Source organism: Mustela nivalis (assembly GCF_964662115.1).
Source record: "Mustela nivalis genome assembly, chromosome: 14".
NCBI classification, from domain to species: domain Eukaryota; kingdom Metazoa; phylum Chordata; class Mammalia; order Carnivora; family Mustelidae; genus Mustela; species Mustela nivalis.
In genome coordinates this window covers 4,665,495-4,692,878 of record NC_139033.1, presented here as the reverse complement: position 1 = coordinate 4,692,878, position 27,384 = coordinate 4,665,495, and the positions used below count along the sequence as shown (strand labels likewise).

At 43.7% G+C, this 27,384-nt stretch overlaps 1 protein-coding gene across 24 annotated transcripts in view; it reads right to left on the bottom strand.

Moving 5' to 3' along the window:
* The window catches only part of CIT (citron rho-interacting serine/threonine kinase), a 165,456-nt gene that overhangs the window by 49,670 nt on the left and 88,402 nt on the right, over positions 1 to 27,384 (bottom strand). For 22 of the 24 annotated variants that reach the window (XM_082699754.1, XM_082699733.1, XM_082699736.1 and 19 more), the window contains 10 exons: positions 26,585 to 26,755; positions 26,292 to 26,342; positions 25,500 to 25,553; positions 22,579 to 22,719; positions 20,661 to 20,786; positions 17,200 to 17,295; positions 12,487 to 12,603; positions 11,429 to 11,538; positions 10,203 to 10,377; positions 6,233 to 6,430 (listed from right to left, as the gene is read on the bottom strand). In XM_082699754.1, the coding sequence (XP_082555880.1) occupies positions 6,233 to 6,430; positions 10,203 to 10,377; positions 11,429 to 11,538; positions 12,487 to 12,603; positions 17,200 to 17,295; positions 20,661 to 20,786; positions 22,579 to 22,719; positions 25,500 to 25,553; positions 26,292 to 26,342; positions 26,585 to 26,755 (1,239 nt within the window). The remainder of the gene's footprint in view (positions 1 to 6,232; positions 6,431 to 10,202; positions 10,378 to 11,428; positions 11,539 to 12,486; positions 12,604 to 17,199; positions 17,296 to 20,660; positions 20,787 to 22,578; positions 22,720 to 25,499; positions 25,554 to 26,291; positions 26,343 to 26,584; positions 26,756 to 27,384) is intronic. The other 2 variants (XM_082699738.1, XM_082699739.1) reach the window with 1 other exon arrangement.

Genomic DNA, 27,384 nt, shown 5'->3' with positions numbered 1-27,384 from the left:
TACCAGATATGACTGTAAGATGCATCCTGATTTTAAATACCTTAGAATCAACGAACTAGAGTATATAGATGCTCCCCTGTATTAGATTGTAAGGTAAACGTATTTTTGGTGGGTAGCAGTCAAACAATTTTCAGCTAAAGCACAGCAAAAGAAGGGAAAAGTCACCCAAGATGATGGTAGAGAGGCAGGCAGGGACCAAGAATCTTAAATGCCCAGAATGGAGTTTGGGTTTCAAGCAAAATACCATTAATTGGAAGCCAAAGGAGATTCTCAGTAGAGTGAAATGATCTGATTGTCATTTTTTGAATGCTGTAAGAACTGATCAAAACAGGACTGAAGGTATAAAGGAGTAGGGAAACTACTGAGGAGGTTGTTGCTGTCATTCAAGGAGGAGATGATGGTGGCTTGGAGTAGGATGGTGGCAAAAGATGGAGAGAAGTGGATGGAAACACAGGTAATAAGACTTGCTACAGATATTGGAAAATGAAGGGAAAATGATGCCCTCGAAAACATTTGTGACTTGAGAGACAGGGTGGGTTGTGGCACCACAGCTTAGCTATGAAAGTCCAAAGAAGAATTTAATTTAAGGCATGGGAAAAAGTGATTCTTCTCTTTAAAAAAAAACAAAACAAACAAACAAAAAAACTAGTCTCTGTTGGGTCTATAAGACAACTAAAGTCAAAAATGTTAGAGCAGTGATGTATCCTCTAATATATCTATTTTGCCATAAATATTATAAATTTGTAACAGCAGATAGACACTGCAGAAAAAAAAAAAAAAGACTACTGAGCTTGAAGACACAGCAACAGAAACTACCCAAAATGAAACACAGAAAGAAAGACTTAAAAAAATGAACAGTGTATCGATGTGCTGTGAGACAACTTTGAACTGCCTCATATGCATGTAACTGGAGTCCCTGGAGGAGAATAGGGGTCAGACAGAAAAGACATTTGAAGAAATAATGGCCACCATAAACCCACCAATGCAAAAAGCTCAAGGAACCCCAGGCACAAGAAACACAAAATTAAGCTAAACCATATTATCAAACTGCTTAAAACCAGTAATAAGAGCAAAAGCTTAAAGCCCGTCAGAGAAAAAAAAAACAAGTTATATATAGAGAAACAAAGAGAAGACAGATTCCTCACCAGGGAATGAGTGGGGGAAGGGGGAAGGGAGGGGGCAAAGCAAGTTAGAAGACAGTAGAATAACATCTTTAAAGTGCTGAATGGAAAAAAACAACAATTGGGTGCCAGGGTGGCTCAGTGGGTTAAAGCCTCTGCCTTTGGCTCGGGTTGTGATCCCAGGGTCCTGGGATCGAGCCCCATGTTGGGCTCTCTGCTCAGCAGGGAGCCTGCTTCCTCCTCTCTCTCTGCCTGCCTCTCTGCCTACCTGTGATCTCTGTCTGTCAAATAAATAAATAAAATCTTTAAAAAAAAAAAAAAACAAACAATAACAAAACCCCAAAACCTGTCAACCTAAATCCTATACCCAGCAAAAATATCCTTCAAAAATGAAGGTGAAGTAAAAGACATTTTCAGATATACAAAAGCAGAAGGCATCTGTCACCCACACTGTAAGAAATGGTAAAGAAAGTCCTTCAGGCAGAAGGAAAGTGACAACCAGAAATATAAATCCACACAAAAGAATGAAGAGCACTGGGAAAATGGTTTAAAAAAATAATTACAAAAACAGACTCACAGACTCATAAATAAAAAGTTATCATCAAGAATCAACTCCCCACATCATCAGTCTGTATTTTTATGGATAACTTATCAGACTCTTATTCCCCCCCCCAAATCAATCTGCTTTATGCTCAAGAATAATATGAGAGATTTATTGATTTAATGGGGCATGAATACCATTTATCCAAAGTAGGAATATCGCACTACTACTGAAATCAAATGGCAATCCTCTTTGAAGGTAAAATGTAATGGAGTACCATCATTTTGGCTTTTGATTTATTACTGACTACATTTTGTCAAAATGTAGACAAAATGTAGAACAGATCCTGTTATGACTGCTGGAAATTCTATAAGCATTTAACAATTACTGAACTGATCTGAGCAAGAAAATGTCAAGAAACATGTTTTATGTTTCTTTGAAATACGTTGTGAAACAAGGGCACAAAAAAGCTAAAGTTTACACAATAGTGTGTATAAAGATAGTAAAATGTGTAAGATAGTCTTTAGATACTCTCAATGAAATATCTGAGTGTTCACTAGGTATCAGGTGCTACAGAGAATAAATATTTACACTCTTCAAAGGACCCTGAAGAGCTTTTGTTTATGTGCGTTACATTTATCTATATTTACCACTTTAGAAATTAAAATGGAGACTTTTTTCCCAAATATTTACTCTTTATTTCTTTTAAAACAACACTGCTTTGCACCATCAGTGCAAAGGCTAACACAATGAAAAATGCCAAATGACATATTAGTATTATTATGAAAATAATCTGAATTTGGGGAACCCTCCAGGGAGCCACCAATCTCAATTTGAGAACCGCTGACCTTAGGGTTGGGAGGCAGTCAGGGAGAATGCACAAGCTGCATCCTGAACACTGGAAAGGCACTGTTTTTTGAGGAGTACTTATGTCTTCATTAATGTTAAAGAGAGTTACAAGAGGAAGAAAGAAAGGAGGATTATAATGCAGTCTTGATGAGAGAGAAGTACCTGCAGAACCAGAGAAAGGAAACTAATGTTTAGACGTCTGACCATCTTCTGGGATTCATGATCAGGGTTCTAGGACACTCGGGCTTCCACACATCCACCCCTTTCCCTGTGAATGCGGGTACCAAGCAAGACTGTCACCTCCTATGCCTTAATTTTAGATCTTGCTCATCGTGCCAATGGCTTGCTTAATTAAATACAGACATTGATAGTTATGTAAAACAAATCAGAGTATGCATGACTCATGATTTTAACAAATCAGAGGACAACATTGTGAACCCATGGCCATACCATGCTGGGAGGGTTCCTTTCATTGGTGTCTCTAGCTTTAGACTCTTGGTTACTCAGCATTAATCATTTAACCAAATCAGTAAAAGAACATGATGGCAGGGACCCAGACATGAAGAGAGTGTCCTGGGGCCATGCTGGTATACACAGAGCCTACTACGCCCAGGGCCTCTACCCTATGACCCCGATCCAGAGTGATGTATCATATCAGTGTGCAGAATCGATTCTCTTCCTTAGATAAAGGGATGGAGTCTTAAAATCCTTTCTTCCACCAAGAGGCAATGAAGCACTGTAAAAGCCTGGCGTTTTGTTTCAATACGACTCTCCTGTTGGCCTCCACCTTGATGCATTCTCAGCTTTTGATGGCCAGTGACTCTCTAGGCAAATACAACGGACAGGAGTGGGTAGCAAGAAAACATCAAGGAGATCACAAGCGGCTTCCCAGCGGGCCCGGGCACCCTTCTTCAATGGAGACCATTGACTGAACTGTGCTTCATCTAATTGCTCCAGGGGCAGAGGCCAGGGTAAGTGCTCCCTCCCCTGGCTAGGAGATGGCAGCCTTTTAAAATTCAGCAGTAATAGCCCATTTGATTATTCATTCCTTTTAAATGATAAATCAACCTGTTAAGAAGTTCACAAACCTCCTTGATCATTTTAGATCCACCTGATTTAATATGGCGGATGTTTCTGTGGGGCCTGAACAATGAGACAGAGTCAGGGTACCGCACCTGTGGCCATGTCCTCTTCCTCTCGGCAAAATAAAGTCTCCAGCACAAATTCAACAAAGCCATCCAGCCGCATGCAGTCCATAACCAGGTTTATAAAACAGAATCAAAGGGAGGGGAGAGGAAAACCCACAGCCTCAAAACTGGACTGAGGCAAGTTGATATGGGATTTGGATTCTTGCATGACAAGTTACAAAACTGCAGTGAGACTTTTTTTTCCTGCCCTCCCTTGAAAAAGCCCTATTTTCCCAGGCATCTTCATCTGCAAGAGTGGTAGGGCTCTAGTTTCTAGACTCAGGGAGGTTTGTTTCTTTATTTTTTTCATAAGAAGATGCTCTGAGGCAGTGATCTCATCGGACTAAATTAAGTCGTGACTTGCTGCTGTGAAGGCTTCCAGCAGCCATTAGACACAGCACATTCCAACCAGAAGCAAGACAGGATTTAAAGACTAATTTCCCCACAGATAAACAGCAGTGACACATACTCTATTTTATATCCTCCTCCTTCTGAATGGGCAGGATAAGATGCATGCCGACCCCCCTCCCTCCCAACTCCAACAGAGCAGTGAGATAAATGTGTCCTTCTCTTCTACTCAGAAGTAAAAGGATTTGAGGGATTACAGGCCAACCCCCAGGGGAAAAAAGGCTAAAGACACAGCACTAGGCACAGGGCAAGGACTCATTAAGTATGGATAAGATTAGTGATGTCTCCTTCTTCTTTCAGAGCGTGGCTGGTTTGAACAGGGGGAGAAGATATTAATATACAGTGCATTCAGTTTAATAGTAGCTGGATTTTAGATGCCTCCTTAAGCAGCTAAGAAATGCTATCTGGCTGTCCCTCTCCCCATCCACCCAATTCCAGAAAGCACATACGCCTTCTTGGCATGCATTCTTTTATATTCATTTCATTCCTACCTCCATATTTTTCTTCTCTAGACTTATTTTCTCTTGGCCTTTTCCTTCTTATTTTATCTTGTTATACTGTTTTGTTTCGAAATGGATTCAGAACAGTTTGGAAAGATACAAGGCAGAGGATAAATAAAGAGATATCGTGACTGATTCTTTTCCAAACCATGTATTGGGGGCTCATGGCATAGCACACAGTGAGTGTTCTCACTGAGGAATTAAGGTTGCGATCAATAACAGACCTTGGCATAAGTCCTGGAAAATCAGAGATGCACTTACGCCTTCGGAATTACCCTGTATCCCAGAATCCTGGAAGCCTCCGTGTTCTAGACTAGTCCATAAAGACCCTGGCACTGAGATCATGCTCCCAGTCGGTTCAGATAATGCGCTTCCCAAAACCAAGACTGGGAGGTAACTTCTAAGAATAAGACCGTTTTTAAAACATACATACATATGCATTACTTTTGAACAGGATAAATCATAAGCAACGACTGTTCATGGCCATCTGTAGAAGTAACCCCACTCTACATGCTTAGAGATGTTCACTGATGGAAATGAGGACCGTATCCAAGATGAATCAAAGTGAGTAAGGCCCCCACCTAGGTACCTGATTTTAGAAAACACAAAACCCAATCAGCTGCATTGTGCCCTGCCCACAGAAGAGGGTACCCTGACCAGCAGGCATGACTGTGCCTATCCACTTGGCAAGTACACTGTGTTACTATTAGCAATGGATCTGCTTGGCTGCTACTAGCCATTAAACTCATTCGGTTTTCTGTGCCAAGTCCAGGTCCACCACGCAGCCTTCCAAGAGAAATGAGGTTTTTAAGGAGACTTCTCTGAAGGACAAAAAAAATGGGAAGATGAGCCAGCCATAGCATCCCAGTCAACTTGGTGGTTGTATTTTCCACTGTGAGTTGTTAAGTTGTCATTTTATATGTAAGACTGTCAGTTTTGTTAGCCTGGGTCGGTCCCCATGAGAGGGATCAACCATGGGAAACTGACAAAGTCATATTTTTAGACTTCCAGAAAGAACCAAGGTCTAAATCCAAGGACACCCTCACATACCCACCAAGTTCTACTTCTTTAAACTATGGTTTCAGAAAGAGCAAAGAAGCCAGGTCCTTCTTAGAGAAAAGAATCTCTCATTCAGAACAATCTTTTCCATCCAGAACATACTAGATGCATACATAAGACTTGAAGGAAAATTTACAGCTAAAAAAAAAAAAAAAAAAAAAAAATGTAATGCAAACGAGGTTAACCAGTACAAAAATAGAAATGTGGTAGGAAGAAGACTCAAAGATATAAGACTATTATTTTTTTAATGATCACTGAAAACTAAGCAGAAGATTCAGGTAAATGACCTCTGGTTCAAACTAAAATTTTAAATTTAATGACAATTATTTTTCAAAGAGGGAAGATACCTAAAGAAAGGAGGGACTTTTCCAACATGCTAAGGAAAGGTCAGATGTTAACACTAATTCTCACGAAGGAGAATTCTCAGGGAAGCCAGTTTTCTGGCCCGTAATCCTCTCTGGGGAGATTTTTTGTCTTGGGATTTCTCTGAGTGAGCACATCTCCTCAGTGCCACACTCGTCCCAACTGAGGTCTGGAGGAGCCTGGAGGGACCTGTCCGCGACCTACCGTGAGTGCCTGGATCTCCTCTTCCGCTTCCGCCGTTGTCTCTTCCAGTTCCGTCTTGGCCTGGCGCAGCTGGCTCTCCAGGGCTGCCCGGGCCGCCTGCAGGGCCGTCAGCTGGGACTCGCGCTCCTGCAGCGAGAGCTGCAGCTCTGTGAGCTGGCGCTTTAGCTCCAGCTTCTGCTCCTCGTGCTCTAGACTGACCTGAGAGGGGCAGGAAGAGACACACACAAATGCTCAGTGGACCCCAGCTGGAGACAATGCAGCTCACTAGTCGGATGAGCTAACCCTGGCTAGCAGAGACACAACAGGCTGTTCAACTCACATCTTCAGTGTGATCATGGATTCAAACTCCCACTGCCCGGCTGCGACGGAGAAAAGTGGATCTGCTGTAAAACTGATCTGACTTTAGGAGTCTCAGAAATGACCGGGAGCAAGAACGTGTAAGAGAATGGCTGTACAAACCAAACTTTCAAAGGTCTGGGGAGGCTTCAAAGGAAAAACCACCCAAGATTCCCGAGTGAAAATTGTGCCAATTATTCTTATTAGAAAAGCATTTAAAAGTAAATGGCTATAAATGACATCATATTGGTAACAGGGACCTCTTTACGATTGGGATGAAAATTCTAATTTATTTTAAATGTTCCTGCTCTGGAGTGCCCGGGTGGCTCAGTTGGTTAAGCATCTGACTCTTGGACCATATGATCTCATGGGTCATAGGATCTAACCCTGGGCCAGGCCCTGAGCTCAATGGGGAATCTCATTGAAGATTCTCTTCTTTTGCCCCTCTCCTTGAGCATGCACTCCTCTCTTTCTCTCTCTCTGTGTCAAATAAATCTTTAAATACATACGTACATATATACTCCTGCTCTGATTTGTTCTAATTAGGTAGCCCACATTAATGTCACATTATGAAGGAATCATTCTTCCCTCCATCTGCCCATCTGTCCTTCTATCTACTCAATGTTTCATCCATTCAAGAAAAATGTACTCAGCAACTTCCATATAAAAATGAATTTGAAGATGAAAGTTTCTGCCCTTGAGCTGGAGGAAAAGTGAAAACCAACCATTACCGTATACGTGGTCAAGGGTAAGAGTCAGAAAATGTGGGGATGTAGAGGGAAGACGGTGGAGGGTAAAGGAGGAACAACACTGCATGTGTTTATTGAAGAATTTCTAGGAGCCAAACCAGCAAATAGGAAAGAAAATTCCAAGCAAAGGAACTAAGACATCCAAAGGCATGGAGATGAGGGAGACCCTGTTGACGTAACCAACACTGACAAGGCTGTTCTGGCCACTGGACTCTGTGCCAGTCATTAGGGATGTCAAGCAAATAAGAAGTACCTGCTGCCCTCAGGAAGCTCACTGTCGAACAGGGGCTGCCGACAGGTACACAACGTGATGACCTAAATACACAAGGCCCTGGGGACACAAATGAGATGTTCCATCCCATTTTGGAAGGTCAGAGAAGGGTCCCTGGAAAAGGTGACACCCAAGTCCCAAAAGCTATAAGGGTGAAGAGAACAAGGACTTATAAAAGACAAAAGATTAAGCCTAGAGAACCAACAGGATTTGGGATTAATTTGAGGTGGGGCAAGAGACAAAGGACAGAAGGTGACACCTGAGCTTCTGGCCTGGCGAACTGCGCAGGGAGACCTCTGCCACGCCAGGGAACACGAGAGGAAGAGCCAGTGTAAGAAGAAAGGTAGGAAATTCCTGCTGACGTACTGAACTTGAGCAGCAAGGGAGACATCCAGGTGGAGGTATCTAATGTCTACTGGGACAATGGGTCAGGACCCATGAGAAAGGTCTGGGCTGGCAATCTCTGGGAGCCCTTGGCCAATCAGTGGCAGGTGAAGCCAAGACTGAGCTCTCCCACTAGCGACAATGGCGGCGACACGACAGCTGCCAAGGCAGTCCTCGCTCCCAAGGTGCCAGGCACTCTTTCAGCTCATTCCACCTTCATAACAAGACAGAGAGGGAGGCGCCACTGTCGCTGCCACCCTACACAGCGGCACGCTGTGGCACCAACAGGGTACATGACTGAGCAAATGTCACACAGCTCCACGGTGGCAGGGCTGGCTTCGAACCCAGGAAATCCGGCTTGAGTCCACAGCTTGCTGTTTGTCTTATTAAAATGCCAGCAGTCAGAGCAGGCTGCGACTCTGTCAGTGAGCCAAAAAGCTCCCCTGAGGCCACTTGGCAGAACCAGGGGTGGCAGGGAATGGTGAGTCGTGCAGGGGTGGGCGAGCATGAGGCTGTGCAATGACAGGAGGGCCCCAGAGCCCTGCACCTGCGCAACTCCACACCCCCGGTTAAGGAAGAGCTCACGCTGCACGCACAGGGTACAGAAAGCCTCAAAGGGGAATCAAACCGGAGGCTTGATCCTCTGTCCCCAGTCTCGGGGAGCAGCAGGCAGCAAAGAGAAGGTGGACCTGCCTTGTTATATTTAAAGTTAAGCTCCAGAACTCCCGGGAGTATGACGATCCTGAGCTTCTTACCAGCATTCTAACTCTCTGCCACCTTTCTCGGCAGTGGGGGGGGCAAGCTGTATAGATTCAAGGGGAAAAAAAACAACTTGCTCCCTCAGGGGCATTTTCGCTGCCCAGATGAGCGACAGATGCAGGGCAGGTGCCGAGCTAAGAGAGACATTTGTGGGAAGGGAAGGCAAAACAGCTAGTTGGTGTTCCCACGCTCAAAGAAATCAGTTATTTACACTCACACTCTTAAGGCTGACACTACGGGGAAATGTTGTTAAACTTACAGAACAGTAAAAGTATAGCCTGGATAATAAAACTGAAACCACCACCTAGGGCTTTTGGACAACCCAGAACAGAACCACTGTTGTGGGAGTATGAGAACCACCTGGAGATTTTTCAAAAGGCAGATCCCTGCTCCCCTCATCCCCCCACATCCTAGTTCATTCAAAAACGCTGAGAGAGGAAGAGGCCCAGGAATCCGCCTTTCAACAGACACACGAGATGATCCTAACAGAGGGGTCTATACCTGGACCGGCCCTGAAACACACAAGACAATGCATCTATTTTGGTTTTTTCCTGTCCTTTGGAGGACTGGCCTCATTTTCACACTCCAGCACAAGAACCACGGGCTAAACTTGGTTTAGCCCTCAGACCTCTGTGTGCTTCAGTCTTTTCCTTTACGAGAGACCATGTGCTCTCTGAAGAATCCCGTCACAAATCCCGGACCAGTTCCCACTAGGCTGCAGACGCTGTCTTCCCACCTAGCTGGGATGTCAAGCTTCCGGCAACCGCTCTCCCAATCTCCTCTGTCCAGCCAGCTAACCCTGTGCGCTAGGCGACAGCCCCCAGCATCAAGGATGGGGTCTGTCATCGCCACCACGGAGACAAGCTACTGCCCGGCACACCGCAGGCATTTAATGAATACTCAGTGAGTACACGTTCCGGCACAGCTTCAATCACCCTCGACGTGTCTGCCACCAAATGTGCAAAACTTGGCTACCCTTCCCAGCTTCCTTAAGTCTCTGAAGAGAACCACCTTCCATTAAAACTGTGATTTGTCTCTTCTCTTCCACTAGGAGACCGCTGCCACTGTCAGCAGGCCACCGGATGGTGGATCCCAGGCACTAAAGCCCGAGCATGGACTCAGGTACGTGGCCTGCGCTAAATCTGGATGAGGGAGGAATCACTCTGCCTGCAGTTTGACAAAAGCACCGATGCACATAATCCTCCTGTGACCCTCAGAGGGATCTCCCTCATCGTGGCCATTTGGCCAATGAGGCAACGGAAGCACGGAGAGATGGTAGGCTGCCCAAGGTCATGGAGCTCGCAAGAATTAGAAGTGGAATCCTCCCCCAGATCAGGGTGGCCCGGTCTGCACACTTCACCACCACGCACAGTGCCTCTTGGGTATATGCTGACGGATGCTTGACACCTGGCAGGTTTCGGGGCCCCCGACCCCCAGTGAATCCTCCTGGGCGAGGGCCCCTCACTCTCACCTCCCTCAACCTTGTCTCCAGCTCCAGCAGCCGATTCTTGTCACTGTGGTCTTGGTGGCTGATTTTCTCCAGCTGCTCCTCCAGCTTTCGGTTCTGGGCCTCCAGCTTCCCTGCCTGTGTCTCCAGGTAGAACTTCTGTTGCCTGAGTTCTGAAATCATCTCTTCCTGGGCCTTCCTGGTGGGGGTGGTGGAGGAGCCAAGCAAAAATCACAGTCTCATTAGAGGTGAGCACGTGCCCTCAGCGGGCCGGACAGGAACAGAGTGAGAGGAGTGTCTCTGTTAGCAGGCGTGGCCATTCCCAGGTGGGCTCTGTCCTGATCTGGCCTCGTGTGCCTGATCCCAGCATGGGGACCTGGAACCCATGTAGCCCTCACTGTTCAGAGGCCCTCCTCTATGGGATTCAGGAAGGTCAAGGGGAATGCAAGAGACAATAACATTTCCTTCCTAAGGTAGACCCCCCCCCTTTCTTTGAGCCTGTCTAGGGGCAGAAAGGGGCCTCTACAGAGTACAAGAGTGCCCCAACAGCTCACGGAGTTGGTTCCCCGGGGCAAAAAAGGGCAATGAGGGGAAGAAATGCTGTTCCTTCCACTTCTCCATAGACCTTGCTCCAAGCCCCACCAGACTGCTCACAAGTATCAGAAACTGGAAAAGACTCAAAGACCAAAAAGCGGCCCACTGAGTTGGTTTAAGTAAAAATGGGAAGGTTTTAGAAGATCTCTGAAGAGAGGTACCTAATTTGAGGGTGGGGGGGATTCCCAGAGATGGTAATTCTTTGGGGGAGAAGATTAAGACACAAGCACTCCTGGAACACAGGAAGCCCTTACAAACCTCATGTCCCTGGGCCTAACTTAACAACAGCAGGATGGAGGAGGGTCAACCAGACATACACAAGATCACCTCTGGCTAATCATGGGAGGCAAGTCTGGGGAACAAGGCCCGCAGCTCTCCAAAAGCGAACTATAAATAGCCCTCATTAGAGAGAGCAAAGCACTCTGTCATCTGATGGCAATTGGAAGCATTTGAGAAAACCTAGCTCCAAAGAAAGGGCATGACAGAATGAGACCACTTAAGAGAGGGCAAAATTACACAGGTAGAACAGGGTTCTGGAACAAACTACAGAAGTAATTAAATCTGCTCCGGCTTCATCAGACAGAAGAACGAAATTTCTGCCCCCAGAGAGAAGACCGATGTGTAATCATGCACGCAGACGGCACGTGAGTACTTACATGTTCCTCTGGGTGAAAAGACTGCTGTTCGCCGCAAGTTTGTTGGCTTCTGAGAGTTCCACAATCCTCTGTTCCAGGGATCTGATCTTGGAATCCATAGCATTGATCATCTGAAACACAGGGAGGGCCTTTGAAATCTCACACACAGACGGTTTTACCAGAAGGAGATTAATGGGGGCCGTGGGGCCAGGGTCAAAGGCTCCCCTTGAAATTCAGGCTGTCTGACTAGAGGTACCAGGGGAGTCAACTGCTCTGTAGCCTGAGGGTCACAGGCCTTACTGCCCAGACGGTGGTGCTCAGTAGTTTCTCAGAGATTACACATCCCCACACTACCTAAGTGGCCTGCGTGAAAACCACACAGAAGCACCAACTTAGGAACTGGACATTCTGTGAGTAAGCAGGCCTGCGTCACGTGCATGTGGCCTGGGCCTGCCTGAGCCTCTAACTTGAATCTGCTAACTTCTGTTTCTCAACACCCATGGGGCTCTCATTTCACTACTGTCCTAGATTCTCTACATCAAAGTTTTCTCAACCTAATATATTATAAGAATCGGGGAGGAATCGGGGGGAGGTGCTAATTAAAAGTTCTAACTTCCCAGGACCCTCCCTTTGAGATTCTGAGGCTCAGAGTCCCTGTGGGGTCCGAGACTAGGGGTGGATGAATGAAAATCCCAGGTGAACCTTATGAGCAGAAAGTTCCTGATACCCGGGCCTACCCAGGTGAGAAAGGCAAGAGCGCAGAGAAAGGAGGCCTGTAAGAAAGATGTAGAGCCACTGGCCGTCTTGTCAGGCAGCACTGTGAAGGGCAACGCTGATGACAGACCAGCATGAGTCCTTAAAGAAGAGCACGAAAGGCAAAGTCGGCCACCCTGAGCCACCACCCCTGCTGATTTTAGGAGATGAGGAGTTGCAGAGGGCTTGCTATAGGCAACAAACTCCACAGGATTAAACAGGAAGAATAATTCATCAGCAGGAATGGACTCTCCTTGGGTGTGTGATTCTGGGCACGTTTCACAAGCCCTCCTTGGAAAACTGGCTTTGCGATTCCTTATACCTACCGCCTTCTGCTCACTGAGAATTTTGCCCTTCTCGTGGGCCTCCTCTTCGTGTCTCTGCATCAGATTCTCCAGAGTCTCTTTATCGGCCAGGTCTTTCTTTATCTGGTTGTCCAACACCTATGAGAAACAAAAAAAGTTACTGTCCTGAGTAGCAAAGCTGAGCAGGGAAGGCTAACTGGGGGTTTTTGGGAAAAGCAGGAGAAGCAGTGAAGAGGCCAAGAAAAGTCTGGGGCAAAGAGAGGGACTAGGAATCTGCTTATGAGCCAGGACAAAGGCAAGAAATCAAGCATGACCATCAAATGGCATGGAACCAGAGGACTTGAACTAAGAACTTATTTTAAAATCAGCAGCCACAGTGGGTTAAGCCGCTGCCTTCGGCTCAGGTCATGATCTCGGGGTCCTGGGATCGAGTCCCACATCGGGCTCTCTGCTCAGCAGGGAGCCTGCTTCCCTCTCTCTCTCTCTGCCTGCCTCTCCATCTATTTGTGATTTCTCTCTGTCAAATAAATAAATAAAATCTTTAAAAAAAAAAAAAAAAAAAAATCAGCAGCCAAAAAGACTCAAGAGGTATATATCCTCAGTGGAAGTAGACTCCAGAATGAGAGAAAAAAGATCTGTCTCGAGATCTTACAATGTACAGATGTTACCTGGGGACAACTTTCTCGTAGTCAATGCACCAGTTTTCAGAACCCTGCTCACTCTTAATCTGTACAGAATTAATCTAGATATTTCTAAGGCTGTGTACGGAGGGACAGAAAGCTGAAGACCGAGGACGTCTGTGCAACCAAGGCTGATGTTCAGAAACAGACAGGGACGAGAGGATTCGGCCCACCAATAAAGTAGGTGGAGAGTCAATAGTTTGAAAAAACAACATAAAAGAGAGAGAGAGAAAGAAAGTGCCCTTTTCCTCCTCCGTTCTTTCCTCTGATCCAGCTGGGAAACCAAAAAAAAAAAAAAAAAAAAAAAGGCGCTGGAGAGAGAAACCTTCTCCCAGGGGAAGAGAAATCATGTGTTCTCGGGGCTGAGAACACCACTGCAAGCACCTACTGTTCCCAAGGGGAAAAAATAAAACAGTAATGGTGTCACCAACCACCAGCTTGATCTAATGTTCTGCGAGGCACACACAGCCCTCCCAGCTGCCAAAACAACAAGTAAGAAAGACAGACAGGGGGGAGAAAAGGAAGACAACATCATAACTTGCCCAAGCCTTTGACCACAGACCTGTGTTTCTCATCACAGAGAATCTACTCTGCCTTTTCTGAATGGCACCACCTGCTTCCGATACTGGGAAGATGCTGAAAGAATTGGGGTCACAGAGGGGACTGAAATCTGCCTTTCCCACAATGTCTATTGTGAAGGGACCTTCGTGGCTCATGGGGACATGAGCTCCTAAAAGGAGCCAGTCAGCAGGGAGGGGGTTCACATGAGAGAGAGGAAAGAACAGATTTCAAAGAGGGCTTTAAACTAGAACTGACTGATGAAAAAAAATAGATTGAGAGTCTGTGGAGAACAAAAGGTGGAGGACAGGTCAAGGGAGGAGGGGAGAAGCTCAATGGGATAAGTGGCCTATTCTCTAGGATGTTGGGGCGTGATTCTAAAATTACGAACAAGAAAAGGGCAGAATCTAGGGTATGACCATGATTATTACTAAAATGGCCTTAGGGAGGCTGGAACAGGAAGCACAAGGCAGGACAGGTTCAAAAGCAATGGTTTCATAAAGATTCCAGTAGGGAAGACGGAAGAAAACAAGGCTTTCCGTGGCATTCCCTAGGATCTATAAAACAAAGTTCTTTCCATCTAGAAGGTTATGGAGACCACACAGTACCTGGACCAGGTACGCTCCTTTTTATGGGGTGCTAAAGCAACGAAGCACATTTTCAGGGTGACTCGTGCTCAAAATAAAACCTCAACTTTGGGCTGTTATGGATACCAACAGGAGTTAGAGAGGAACAGACCTCTATCAACAACACACACACCTCCGCTTTAATAGGGCTCAACTGGCAGAAGGACGAACAAGAAGAAAGATGCATGAGAGGGAAGCAAGGAACTTGAAATGAGAGAGCCACTGTAGACATTTATATACCAATTTAAGATGGAACACAGCTTATGGACAGGAAAGTCAATATATTCACCCAAATTACAGAATAAATTTTATGCATGGCTATTTTCATCATGCAAGTGGACTACTGCATATATTCTTGTAACATTCTGGAAGTTGGTTTATTCTAAAGATCAAAGTTGGGAAGCCAGTAAGAATTCAAAGGATCAGTATAAAAAGTTTAAAAATATACTTAGTAGGGGGTCACACTACAACACTTTGAAGTCACTTCTGGGTTATTTTTCTGTTTTTTTTTTGGTTTTTGTTTTTTTTTTGTTTTGTTTTGTTTTTTAATGAAAAATAATCAGAAGTAACACCAGGGGTCAAAAACAAAACAAATTTAAAAACCCTACAAAGGTCCCAGGGGGGTGATGATCATAATGCTGTGTGGGCATATATATGTTTGGTTCTCTAAAAAAGGAACAGAGGATACCAAAAAAATCTATAACAGGATAATCACAAAAATTAAAAGCCTCCTATTAATATTTAGGGGAAGGGGAAGACATACTTAAGATGTAATCACCAATGTCTGACTCTCGGGAACAAGAGAATTGATTAAAGGCTTGGTCCAAAGTCATAATGAAAATGTGATGGATTTTAAAAGGAAATAGATAAGTTGGCATTTTTGCTGATCATTGAATTTATTGATAATAACTGAATTGAAACAATTTTAATTATTGAAGGAATTTCAATAATTGGAATAATAACCGAATTTAGTATTTTATACAGTGGGCTAGATTATTTAGGCCAGTCTTTCTATGGAAAATCATTTAAAATGTTAGATAAAACACAGAAAACATTTTTCCCAAAATTGGCAAGACAGTAAGAAATTAGAGACAGGGGGTGCCTGGGTGACTCAGTCATTAAGCTTCTGCCTTTGGCTCAGGTCATGATCCTAGCATCCTGGGGTCAAGCCCCACATCAGGCTCTCTGCTCAGCTGGAAGCCTGCTTCTCCTTCTCCAGCTTCCCCTGCTTGTATTCCCTCTCTCACGGTCTCTCTCTCTCTCTCTCTCTCTGTGTCAAATAAATAAATAAAATCTTTAAAAAGAAAGAAAGGAAGGAAGGAAGGAAGGAAGGAAGGAAGGATGGAAGGAAGGAAGGAAGGAAGGAAGAGAAAGAAAGAAAGAAAGAAAGAAAGAAAGAAAGAAAGAAAGAAAGAAAGAAAGAAAGAAAGAAAGAAAATTAGAGACTAAAATTCTAAGTGAAAGCAGAAACCTAGAGAGTTTAGATGGGCATAAAACTGTTTTTAACTTGAGGTATTTGCTGAACCAAATAAACTTGAACTTCACTTTTAATAGCTGTAAAGGGTAAGAAGAGAGAGAAGTCTAAGCCCAGGGCCACCCTCAAAGGGGGCACATATTTCCATTCAAAGCCTCAAAGAATTCCCAACAATAATTTTCTAAGGAAAATGAGCAACTGACCAAGCACACAAGAAGACAGCCACCATGAAAAACAAGAAAGAGAAACAACAGAGCAGAATCAGACCTTCAAATACATCAGATACTGGAATTATCAAATAAAGAATATAAAACAACCATGCTGATGTGTTTAAAGAAGTAAGAAAAGCTTAAAAATGAATGCAGAGAATAGAAAATTATTGTCTTACATAATCTAGTAAACTTGGGAAGGAGCCAAATAAAATGTCTAGAAATCAAAAATACAGTAACTGAAATTTAAAACTCAGTGGAAGGGTTTAATAGCATATTTGACAGGTAAGAATTAGTAAAGTAGAAAACCATCCAGAACTTACCCCCAATGTGCATCGCGAGATAAAGAAATGGAAACTATGAAAACAAAAAATCATATGTGAAGCCCATTCAAACTCTCAAAAAGGAAGAAGGAAGGAGAAGGGACAATATTTGAGATTCAGTGACCAATAATTATCCAGAACTGATAAAAGATACTAATATATTTTAAAGTCCTATCCAAGCAAGATAAATAATCAATCTGCATTTAGATATATCACAGTAAAATTTTGGAAAATTAAAGATTGGGCAAAATTTTAAAAGCAGCCAAACAAAAAAAGAGCAATGACTGTCAAAGAAAGCAAAGGTTCAACTGACAGCTAACTTCTCATTAGAAATAATAAGTCAAAAGACAATGGAGTGACACCTTCATAGCGTGTCCTAAAAAGTAAGTGCCAACCCAGAATTTTATCCCCAGGCAGAACATCTTTCAAGAATGAGTATGAAAAAAATATACTTTTAGACCCGCAGAACCGGGACCTTGTCACCAGCAGGTCTTCGCTAAAGAAAGTCCTCAAGGATAGACTTTAAACCAAAGGAAAAGGCTCAGGTCTGAGATGCAGAAAGGAAATTAAAGCAAAGAATGGTGAGTCTGTGGCTAACTTGAAATTATCATGGAATGAATGACAGTGAGGTGAAAAACACATTAAAAATAGAACAGAGATTACTAATTAAAATATATATGTATGTCTTTTTGAATATCCCCCACATGGGTTAATATCTCAACACCTCCCACCATGGCCTGAGGACAGCCTTTACCCCAAACAGGCATTGGGTCTAGCAAGAAGGAGCCCAAAGTGTCCCGGAAGAGAGAAAAGCTAGGTCATGCCAGAGGGAGAATGCCAAAGAAAATCAGAAAGTGTGTTTACTTTAATTTTTTCCTCGTAGTGCTGTTCTTTCTGTTTCAGGTGCACCTCTAGGTGCTGGGCGGAGACCTGGGCCTCGCGGTGCTTCTCCTCCAGCTCCTGGACACAAAGGAACAGACGGTCAGGTGTGCAGAGGGAAAGACATAGTTCAAGTGTGTTCGACATTCACGGGAAACATGACTTTGGCACTGGCACCACAAGCAACAGGCACATGTTCCTTCATGACTAGCCCTAAGGCTCTTGGGAAGGAAACCACCACCAATCCTTGGCCCTGGGGTTTCCGGGTCCAAGTATTCAAACACATACACACACAGCTGGGGGGCTGGGATCAGAACGCTGTCAATGTGACAGGTCAAACAAAGGCACATCTTCATCTGTGCACAGAGAATGGACAGTCACAAGGCAACATTTGAAAGTTTAGTGCAGCACAAAGCCCCTGTCCACTGCCTTGAGCCTCAGGCCATTTTCACTGTCATAACAGCCTTAAATGAAAATAAGTAATTTCAATTTCTTTTAAACTGCAAGTTATTTTATTATGATAAAAAAAAAATTTGTATTTTCCTGATTAGCAACATGATTGCTCACCCTAGGATGGAAAGTAAAGAAATGTTACAATTCAAACACTTTGAGGGTTGAATGATTTTTGTTTTAACTGACTAGTATGTGGAGAAAGTGAGTATCTGGAGATGCTCCTATGGTATCATGTTTATAGGCTACAGTGCTAATAGGAGCAAAGTAGAACATAAAATACACTGATAATAATGACCTAAATATGTATGCATATATATTAAAGATGGGAAGAGAATTTGGAGTGATATAAATAGTTCAGATTTAATATTCCCTTCGTTCTAAGATTTCTGCTTTTAAACAAAATCGTTATTCATTTGAAAATTATACCAATTCATTTGCCAATGGATTATAAACTGATCTTATAAAAGGCAGCATTCAATCTACTGAAACATTCTCTAAATGCAGATCTCTGCATCCACATTAATTCTTATGAATCTGGACCCATTAGTTAATTACTAATATCAAAAGTCATTATCCCAAGTTTTCATCTCTTCACAGTTGTGAAATTTTTCCTTCAAGTGGAAGTAATTATAAAAATTTTGAAGAATAAGGAAATTATACAGGATATGTCGTTAAAACAGGGGAAAAGTAGTTTCAGATTCACATGCACATAAAATGTTACTGATTAAGCTTTTGAAATTCTAAAGCCTACAAGCATTGACTTTGCTTCGGGGGCCAGTAAAGTGTTCAATTTTAAGAACAGGTGCACAAGATCTATTGCAGTCTAACAGATGTGATCTTGAAACGTTGAATGTAAACAGGATTTTAATTAATAAAAACATACTTTAAGGGCTTTATGTGCACTAAAGGATCTCCTGCAATGACTTCTTTCATTAAAGCAAAAGACTTTGCCATAATGAGAATGCCAATTACCTGTTTTGAAAAGGTCTTATCAGAATAGCAAATATTTTAAAGCAAATGACATTTTGGGATCTGTTTCCAAGCACCATCATCATATGGCAGTAGTAAGGACCCCCTTCTGCCCACGTCCTGGGTACTTCACAGTCTAAGCACAGGTTTCTTGAACAAAAGGCACTTTCCAATAAAAAAAAAAGGTAGTCAGGCAGGTGGCAAGATACCCTTCAAACAAAGAAATCTGTTTACTTTTTCTTTAGGTTAGAAATCGCTTGATAATCATCTTGTCTGAGTTTTGGTCCTCCTAATAGAGTACAGGAATGGAAAGCAGAGTCTATAAACAGGTAAAAAAAAAAAAGAAAAAAAAAACTCAGATCCCTGGACCTGATGACTTGAAGACCCAATTTCTGGTCTATATGTGAATGGAAGTTAACAACACAGAATCCAAGAAGGGAGAATGCTCTACTCCTACATTTTAATTGCAAGCAAATCTTTGGAAAAGCAGATATTCTAAATCTGACTTCTTGGTGGTTTGGCATTTTTTGTTGTTGTTGTCATTTTTGTAAAACATTATCTTTTCTCTATGTATCGGATCAAACTCTTCAGTCCTGTTATGCAAACATGGTTCTTCACTGCTACATTTCCAGCTCCTAGAACAGTGCTTGGCACATAGTAGAAGCTCATTAAATATTTGTTGAATGAATGAATGAACACATCACCATTAAACAAAGAAACACTTTGCAACCACAAGAGACTTAACCACTTCGTTTGCACCAAGCAAGGGACAGCGGTGGTGGGATCTCAGTAGGATCTAATTTTACTCACGGTAAAATTCACACACTTGACAGTCGCCAAGAGAAACTTTGATGATGGAACAAGAGAACAGAAAGGGTAGACTAACAGTCACATTTGCCTTTGTGTGCAGACGTATATACAAAGACTGTGTTAAAGCAAAACAATTCAACCAATTTCTCTTTCACCTGTTCACTCAAGAGCATCCATATCTTCATGAATATATGCAAACACAGGTAAAGTTTTGAAGGGTTTGGGGTTTTTTGGTGGGTTTTTTTTTGGGGGGGGGTGGTATTAAGGATAGGTCTGTAAGTTGGCCATTCTTGAGTTCATATAGTCGCAGGTGACCCACTTCCCAGAAGTGATATAGAGAGACACAGAGAGAGATGCACCGGCCTGCGCACCACCTCGCCTCCTTACAGTGGAAAGAAACAATCAACCACTCCAGGGTCTCTCCTAGGGGCAGGGAGAAGGGGGCTATGAAAAGATTCCACGTCATCGCTAAGACTCCCACGCGTGGCACACATTCCTGGCTTTGGGACTGAGATCCAAGGACAGTCCTTTAAAAGTTCACCTGCCTAGGACAAAAACCTCACCACATCCGCAAGTAGCACCCAAGCCGGGCTTCCTTGATGAAGTTAATTTGGTCACCAGAGCCGAAAACAGAATCATGAGGCTTTACAAACCTAAAAAAAGACTTGCTACATCTAAGGAAATTAAGGGGGGGAAATAATACTAATAACCAACTGTAGCAGAGAGAGTGAGTGGGTGAACGCAGATCTATGACAAATACTACTCTGAGAAAAACAGCCCTGCATGACTAATTTCTGTCTTCTCCAAAAGCAAAAATCTGGGTTTGGGTTTTAAAGGTCTAAAGCCCCACCGTTTTGCAAATTGCCATCGCAACGTTAACAGCCATACAAAACTCTGCCAATAGAAGTACATCAATGCTCCTGTAAATATGTATTGGAAATGACAGAGGATGCACGTTCATGTTTTAAAATGTCAGGCGGTAGCAAACAGAGCGGAAAAGTAATATTTACGGATCTGTTACCGGTGCCGAGACGTCCAACATTTGGTTACTCGAGCTATCCTAGCATGGGGCCGACACTGAAGCCGCTTCTCTCCACTCACCTACTCGGTGATACCTCCCCTGGGTGACGGCGTTCCGTTCCTCTTTTCACCCCCTTCCCTCTGTGACCTCTAACCTGTTGTCTTTTAACTTTTCAGCTTTTGTTCCTGCTCACCAGAATTTTATCAGCCATCTGCTGGATCTGTTGGGATTTTGTCTGGATGTCATCCTTCAGTCTGTTTTCTCTACGCTCCATGGTCTCTAGCCTCTTTACCTTGTTCTCCAGAGAATGGCGGCGTTCCTGTAGATCATGAATCAATCAGAGAGTTTTAATGGAGTAACCGCTATGGGCACAGCGCCTGCACCAAGGGAGAGCGCCCTCGAGAAGCATACGCGCAAGGCAGGAAGAGAAGTCTTGGGCGCCCGAAGCAACGGTGAGGAAAAGATTCTAGAATCCAAGTACTTGGTTGTGTTGGGTTACAAGAGTGCATTCATTCATTCAAATATTTACCAAGCACCTACTATCTGCAAAGTATCACACTAGGCATCACGGAAAATACGGAGAGGGAGCCGACAGAATTCCTGCCCTTGGGAAAGATAAGACAAACACAAAGAAACATAATAGAGGTTAAGATGGGTAAGGGCCATACAGAAAATCGGGTTCAGAGGGCGGTGGGAGGTTGCAGGCAGGAGAAAGTCCTTTTCGCCGAAGGAGCCAAAGGGAGAAGTCACCGAGATGTGAGCTTTGGAGAGTGCTGGGATACCCAGGCTGGACTGGGGAGGGCAGGAGGGGAGGGTGGAAGGCCCTTCAGACAAAGGCCGATGCATTAGCACAAATATGGAGGCGGTAGGGAGCTGGTGAGGCCGCAGGAGAAGCCTCCAGCCGCTAGAGCACAAGATGAGTTAGGGGGACAGAGGAGAGAAGGTAAAAGGGAGCACTAGTGGGTCGAATGGCGCCGAGTATCACGTACCAAGTTCAGGGGTGCACACAGGACACAGGAAAGCTCTGAAAGCTCTGGGATGGGGCAGGGGGTGCTGATGAGTCTCTGGCTGAGGCCAGTGAGTCTTATGTCAAACGAGCCAGTGGGGAGGAAGGGAAGATGGAAAGTAGAGGGCCCCGAAATGACTAAGTGTGCTCAGCTAAGGGAAGGAAGGCCTGGACTGTGAGGAAGCCCACAGAAATGGCAAGTAGGGGTGAATGGGGGAGAGAGTGTGGCTGGATTTATAGGACCGAATGGCAGGGAGCAAGGAGGAAAAGACGATGTCAAGGTTTCAAGCCTGGGGTGACCAGATGAGTGACACTGGTCCTGACTGGCATGAGGAGATTAAGAAGGGAGCCCCACTCATGGGGGAAGATACTGAGTTCACTCTAGATTTGATGCACCCGCCAGCACCAGGGCAGGGGAAGGCAGAGGGCCCGGCAATGTTGGGGGGCAGGGGGAGGGTTAAGTCAACTACGATCTGTTCTCTGTGACAATCACCAAAGTGGTGAGGGAGGTGGAGGGGAGTCGGGGGGAAGTGTTACTTTTTATTCTCTGTTCTTCAGTACTGTTCAAGTTTTCTACAATAAGAAGACACTCATGTGTTTCCTGTATAATTATATCAAATATTTCAGCAACAACAACAACAACAAAGAATTGGAGGGAGAGAAAAGGCCCAAAACATGGGTCCTGGGGGGGCCATCGACACACAGGTAACATCTGAAGCCTTGAAAGGTAATGTTATTAAGTCTGTGGGAAGAGGCAAGGAAAAACAGGGATGCGGAGGGAAGAGAAAGAGAAACTTGAGGGAGAGTGTTATAGTTCACGGACTGAAACGTGAATCCCCTGCAGGTTCCTGAGGCCAGAGGAAAATGAACAGAAAAGCAGTGTTCTTATCAGGACATCTTTCTACTTGAAGCTGCTGTGACCAGTCTTTTCTTCCCCTTTGGGGAAAAACACTGCCAAGCCTCTCAGGTTCCAAAGGGATTCGCAGAAGGGAAAGCGGTTCCGCAGTGTCTTCTTCTCGGCACGGCCCAAAGCTGGTCGGCTGCTCGCGGGCGGCCACGCCGGGACCCAGACTCAGTCCAGCACGGGCTGAGGACCCCTGCTCACCTCGGCCTCCACCAGCTTCTTTTTTATGCCTTCGGAGGAGTCCTCCCGGTTCTGCAGCTTCTCCAGCTCACGCTCGGCCCGCTCCTTGGCCTGGCGGATATTCTGCAGCAGCTCGGTGGCCTCTGTGCTGGCTTTTACAGCCTACCCGGGGCGAAGGAACAGGAGAAAGAGGGCCAAAGTCATTCACATAAAAAGATGCTGGTGATCTCCTCAATGGGAAAAGTCAGGCAATACTGAGTGTATACGTACAAGTTCGATTTTCAAAACCCATTCACATTCACTTTATTCTGCATTTCCTCTCCATTAAAGTGCATATATATATGCATACATGTATATATACACACACACATATATACTATATATTATAATATGTATTATATTATATATAATGCATTCTAAATTCAGTGATGTTTATATATATTATATTTAGAATTTAGAATGCATTATATATAATATAGAATTTAAAATGCATTATATATAATACATATTGTAATAATATAATAAATATTATTTATATATGTGTATATATATGTAAACATCACTGAATTTAGAATGCATCGTACAGTTAAAATGGACAGCAGTTTTTCCTTCTTGGGGTGCACAGATAGAGTGTCTAATAATCATTAGTATCTTCGATTCAATGCAACATAGTAAATGCAAACAGAAAGGCCTAGCAGGACTTATCTACCCAGGTGTGAATGTATTTACCCTCAGAGCATTAAGTTTCTCCTTGTTTAGGGGCACTTGGGTGGCTCAGTGGGATTAAAGCCTTTGCTTTCGGCTCAAGCCATGATCTCAGGGTCGTGGGATCAAGCCCCGCATCCGGCTCTTGGCTCAGCAGGGAGCCTGCTTCTTCTCCCTCTCTCTCTGTCCACCTCTCTGCCTACTTGTGATCTCTGTCTGTCAAATATATAAATAAAAATTTTTTTAAAAGTTTCTCCTTATTTAATTATCTCATTTGCTAACTTTCCTACGGGGAATCTGTACTACTTTTATTAAAAAAACAGGATAAAAACTGTAAGCTTTTCTTCAACCTATCAAAGTCTGTAACAACCATAGAGTTCACTGGTAATTCACAAATCCCCGCTTAAAAAGAAAACAAAAGAAAAAGCGACACCTTTTGAAGTTAATTTTCGTTTGGATCCTAATGACACTGCCGCTCTTACAGCATCATAGCACAGATCTGAGAGTAAGAAACCAACAGTCTCACACTTACTGGCTTTGAATTATAATTTTAAAAAGTCGAACTTCAAGAAAACTTCATCTTTGAGACTAGCACTGTCCAACATGGGAGCCACTGGCCCCAGGGAGCACTTGCAATGTGACTAGAAAATTTATTTTTAATGTAACTTATGTTTGATTCGTTTAAAAACTGAAAGAGTATAAATGTTTTAATATCAGATACATGCTGCAATGGTATTTTGGCTCTATCGAATTAAATAGACTGCATTATTCAAATAAAATCACCTGTTTCTTTCTGCCTGTTTAAGGTGGCTACTAGAAGATTTAAAATTACACCAGTAGCTGACACTCGTGGCTTGCATCATACTTCTGATGGAGAACACAGTTCTAGATAGAAACGGGTATCCTCATACAAACATCTAGCTGAAAGAGGGCTAAGAAGGCTTTCATTGGCCATCTCCAGGACAGGTGAGAAGGAGGCGGATGACTGGATGACAATCAAAATGTAGTCTATCCACACAACGGAATATCACACAGACTCCAAAGAGAAGGAAACTCTGCCCCACGGTACAATGTGGAGGAACCTCTAGGACATGATGCGAAACGAAATGAGGCAGTCACGGAAGACCTAATGCTCTATGACGCTACTCCTCAGAAGGCTCTAGAGCAGCCCAAATCACAGAACGAGAACGAAGAACAGTGGTTGACCAAGGGCTAGGGGGAGGGAGGAAGGAGAATCAGCAGGTCAAGAGTTTCACCTTTGCCAGATGAAAAGGTTCTAGAGATCCACTGCACAGCAACGTGAATACATTTAACACGACCAAACTCTATCCTTAAAATGGTTAAAATGGCCAGGGTGCCTTGGTGGCTCAGTTGGTTAAGCATCTGATTCTTGGTTTCAGCTCAGATCATAACCTCATGGGTCCTGAGATCGAGCCCCTAGTCAGGATCCATGCTCAGCAGGAGTCTGCTTAAAGATTATCTTCCCCTCCCCCAACTTGCAAGCACAGCACAGATGCACACGCTATTTCTCTCTCAAATAAATAGATAACTCTTTTAAAAAAAAAAAATGGTTAGGATAGTAAATTTAATGTTGTATGTTTTTCACCACAACTTTAAAACAACAACTACAACAAAAAAGAGTACGAAGAGGCTCTATTAAACCATGCTAGGAAACACAAGGCCGTCTTTGCTGGGACAGGCATATCTCAGAACCATGTCCGTTCTGGGCCATGCATTAGCATTTCCAGAGTTCAGCCAACGGGAGGGTCATTAGCCCCAACTATACAGGATGCCTTAAAACAAACCCAACCCCTCCCCCACCTGGAGATGACTCCCCAGCTCCCCCAGTCTTCGGGTGGACAGTTTCACACTGAAAGCCATCTGGGCCATGAACAACACCTGCTTCTCTTACAAATGTGCAAAACAGGGAGCCTGGCCCTCTGAAGGGAGAGAAGCTGGCCTCTTGGCCTCATGGGTTCTGTCATAGTATAATTAGAACTTTTACTTGAGAGTCTCACACAGCTTGGGTTTTTAAAAATAAACACAGCTGACATGTGTCAAAAAGAAAAACTATATTCAGAACTCTGATATTTTCAGGTAATAGCTCACTCCCCCTTCATTTTCCTCGGTGCAGGCTGACTAATTCTGTCTTTTTCATCTTTTGGGCTCCAGGACAAGGCAAAGAAAAGTATTTGGAAATGATGGGTAAGTTCCCAAAAAAATCACCTCGGGCTTACCTTTTCCAGCTTCTCTTGGAGCTCCTGAATTTTGAGCTGTTGCTCAGCATTGATCTATAATTAAAATTCCGGGAAATAAAGCAAAAAATAAGGTGGCATGAATGGCTGGCTACATTTAGTGCAGTGCTATTGTCTGAAGGTTTCTATGGGGTCTTTCTGTTCTGTTTTCCAGCCCCCACTAATGGAGAGAAAGAATAGAGACCTATCAGAGAAATCTTTGAATGTCCCCATGAAAATCTCCATGCTACTTTCCTAGAACCAATAATACAGAAAGGGCAAGAGAATCAAAGTTGCCCAATGTCTTAAGATTATAGAAATTTTCACCTATGTTTTATTAGGTGTCTCAGTTAGTATGTTACTGTGATCAGACATGATAAAAAATGAGGTATCTTTCATCCCTATAACAACAGTTAAAGCTAAATGTGGTTGCCCAAAGATTGACAGTCAAAATAAACCTGCTAGAGAGTTCTCTATCCACTGCAAGAGTATTGTTAACCAATGTCTGGCAGTGAAGAGTAACATTTAAAAGATTATCAGGCCTCTGCATGGCTCAGTCAGTTGAGTGTCCTACTCTTGATTTCGGCTCATGATCGGTTCTGAGATGGAGCCCTGCATTTGGTCTCTACACTCAGTCCGAGTCTGCCTGTCCCTCTCCCTCTGCTCCTCTGCCCCAGCCCACCCCCATTCCCATATGTGTGAGCTCTCTCTCTCAAATAAATAAATAAAATCTTAAAAAAAAAAAAAGTTTACAGATTGTCTACCAAATATAGCAGGACCAGTAATGGAAAATACCTTCTCCAGTTTGGAATAATCCCCCACTTCAGGCTTCCCTTGATCCTTAGCCTGTAATTTAAGAGATAAAACATATTTTCTTGATCTCTACAGCCAAATGATGATGATGATGATGATGATGATAATAATAACTACATTATCATCTATTAAAAAAAAAAAAAGACCAGGAGCTTTGCAGAGTACTCCCTTATTCCCCAAACATACACTCATTAAGCTAGTATTCCCTTGATTCTTACTAAGATCAGCCAGGAGTTCTACCCCAAAAACAGCCTTCTGAGAGGCGGCTTGGCTACCTTCATTAGTTTATGCTGACATTCTGTCGCTTTCCGCTTGAACTCTTCAGCAGCGAGCCGAGACTCTCTCAACTCCGATTCATAGAGATCACTCCGTCTCCTTGCCGAAACAAGGTCCTCTTCCAACTGATTCATCATCAACCTCATTTCTTCCACTTGAGCCTGGTACTCCTAAAGAGCAGGCAAGGGGAGAAAGGCAAACTTTAGAACTCCTTAAAAAAAAAAGTTAAAAAAAAATAAATAAAAGGCTAGCAGTGAAGACAGAAGACCATGGACCATGGGAGGGAAGACGCACGTTGAAGACAGATTGGCAGGGTGCGGTCCTAGAGAAGAGATGGATCAAAATGGACAGAAAGGAGAGGTGTAGGGAGGGTGAGGAGGGAGATAAGTATATTAAGTCTTTAACTTAATGTAGGTAGGAGCACCTGGTTGGTTCAGTCGGTTGAGTGTCAGACTCTTGGTTTTAGCTCGGGTTATCATCTCAGGATCGTGAGATCGAGTCCTACATCGGGCTCCACACTCAGCATGGAGTCTGCTTGGGATTCTCTCTCTTTCTCTCCCTCACCCTCTACCCCTCCCCTCACGTGCTCTCCTGCTCTCTCAAATAAATCAATAAAAATCTTTAAACTGTTTTAACATAGATTATGTATCATTAGTGACACCATTTGGAACATGTGTACCTGTATCTAATAAGAGCTTTTGAGCAAATAATACCATACAAGCAGCACAGAACCTGAAGGCGTTTGCAACCCAGGAGAGCTTAAAAGGGATGTTCTTTAAACAACCAAGATAAACTGCTT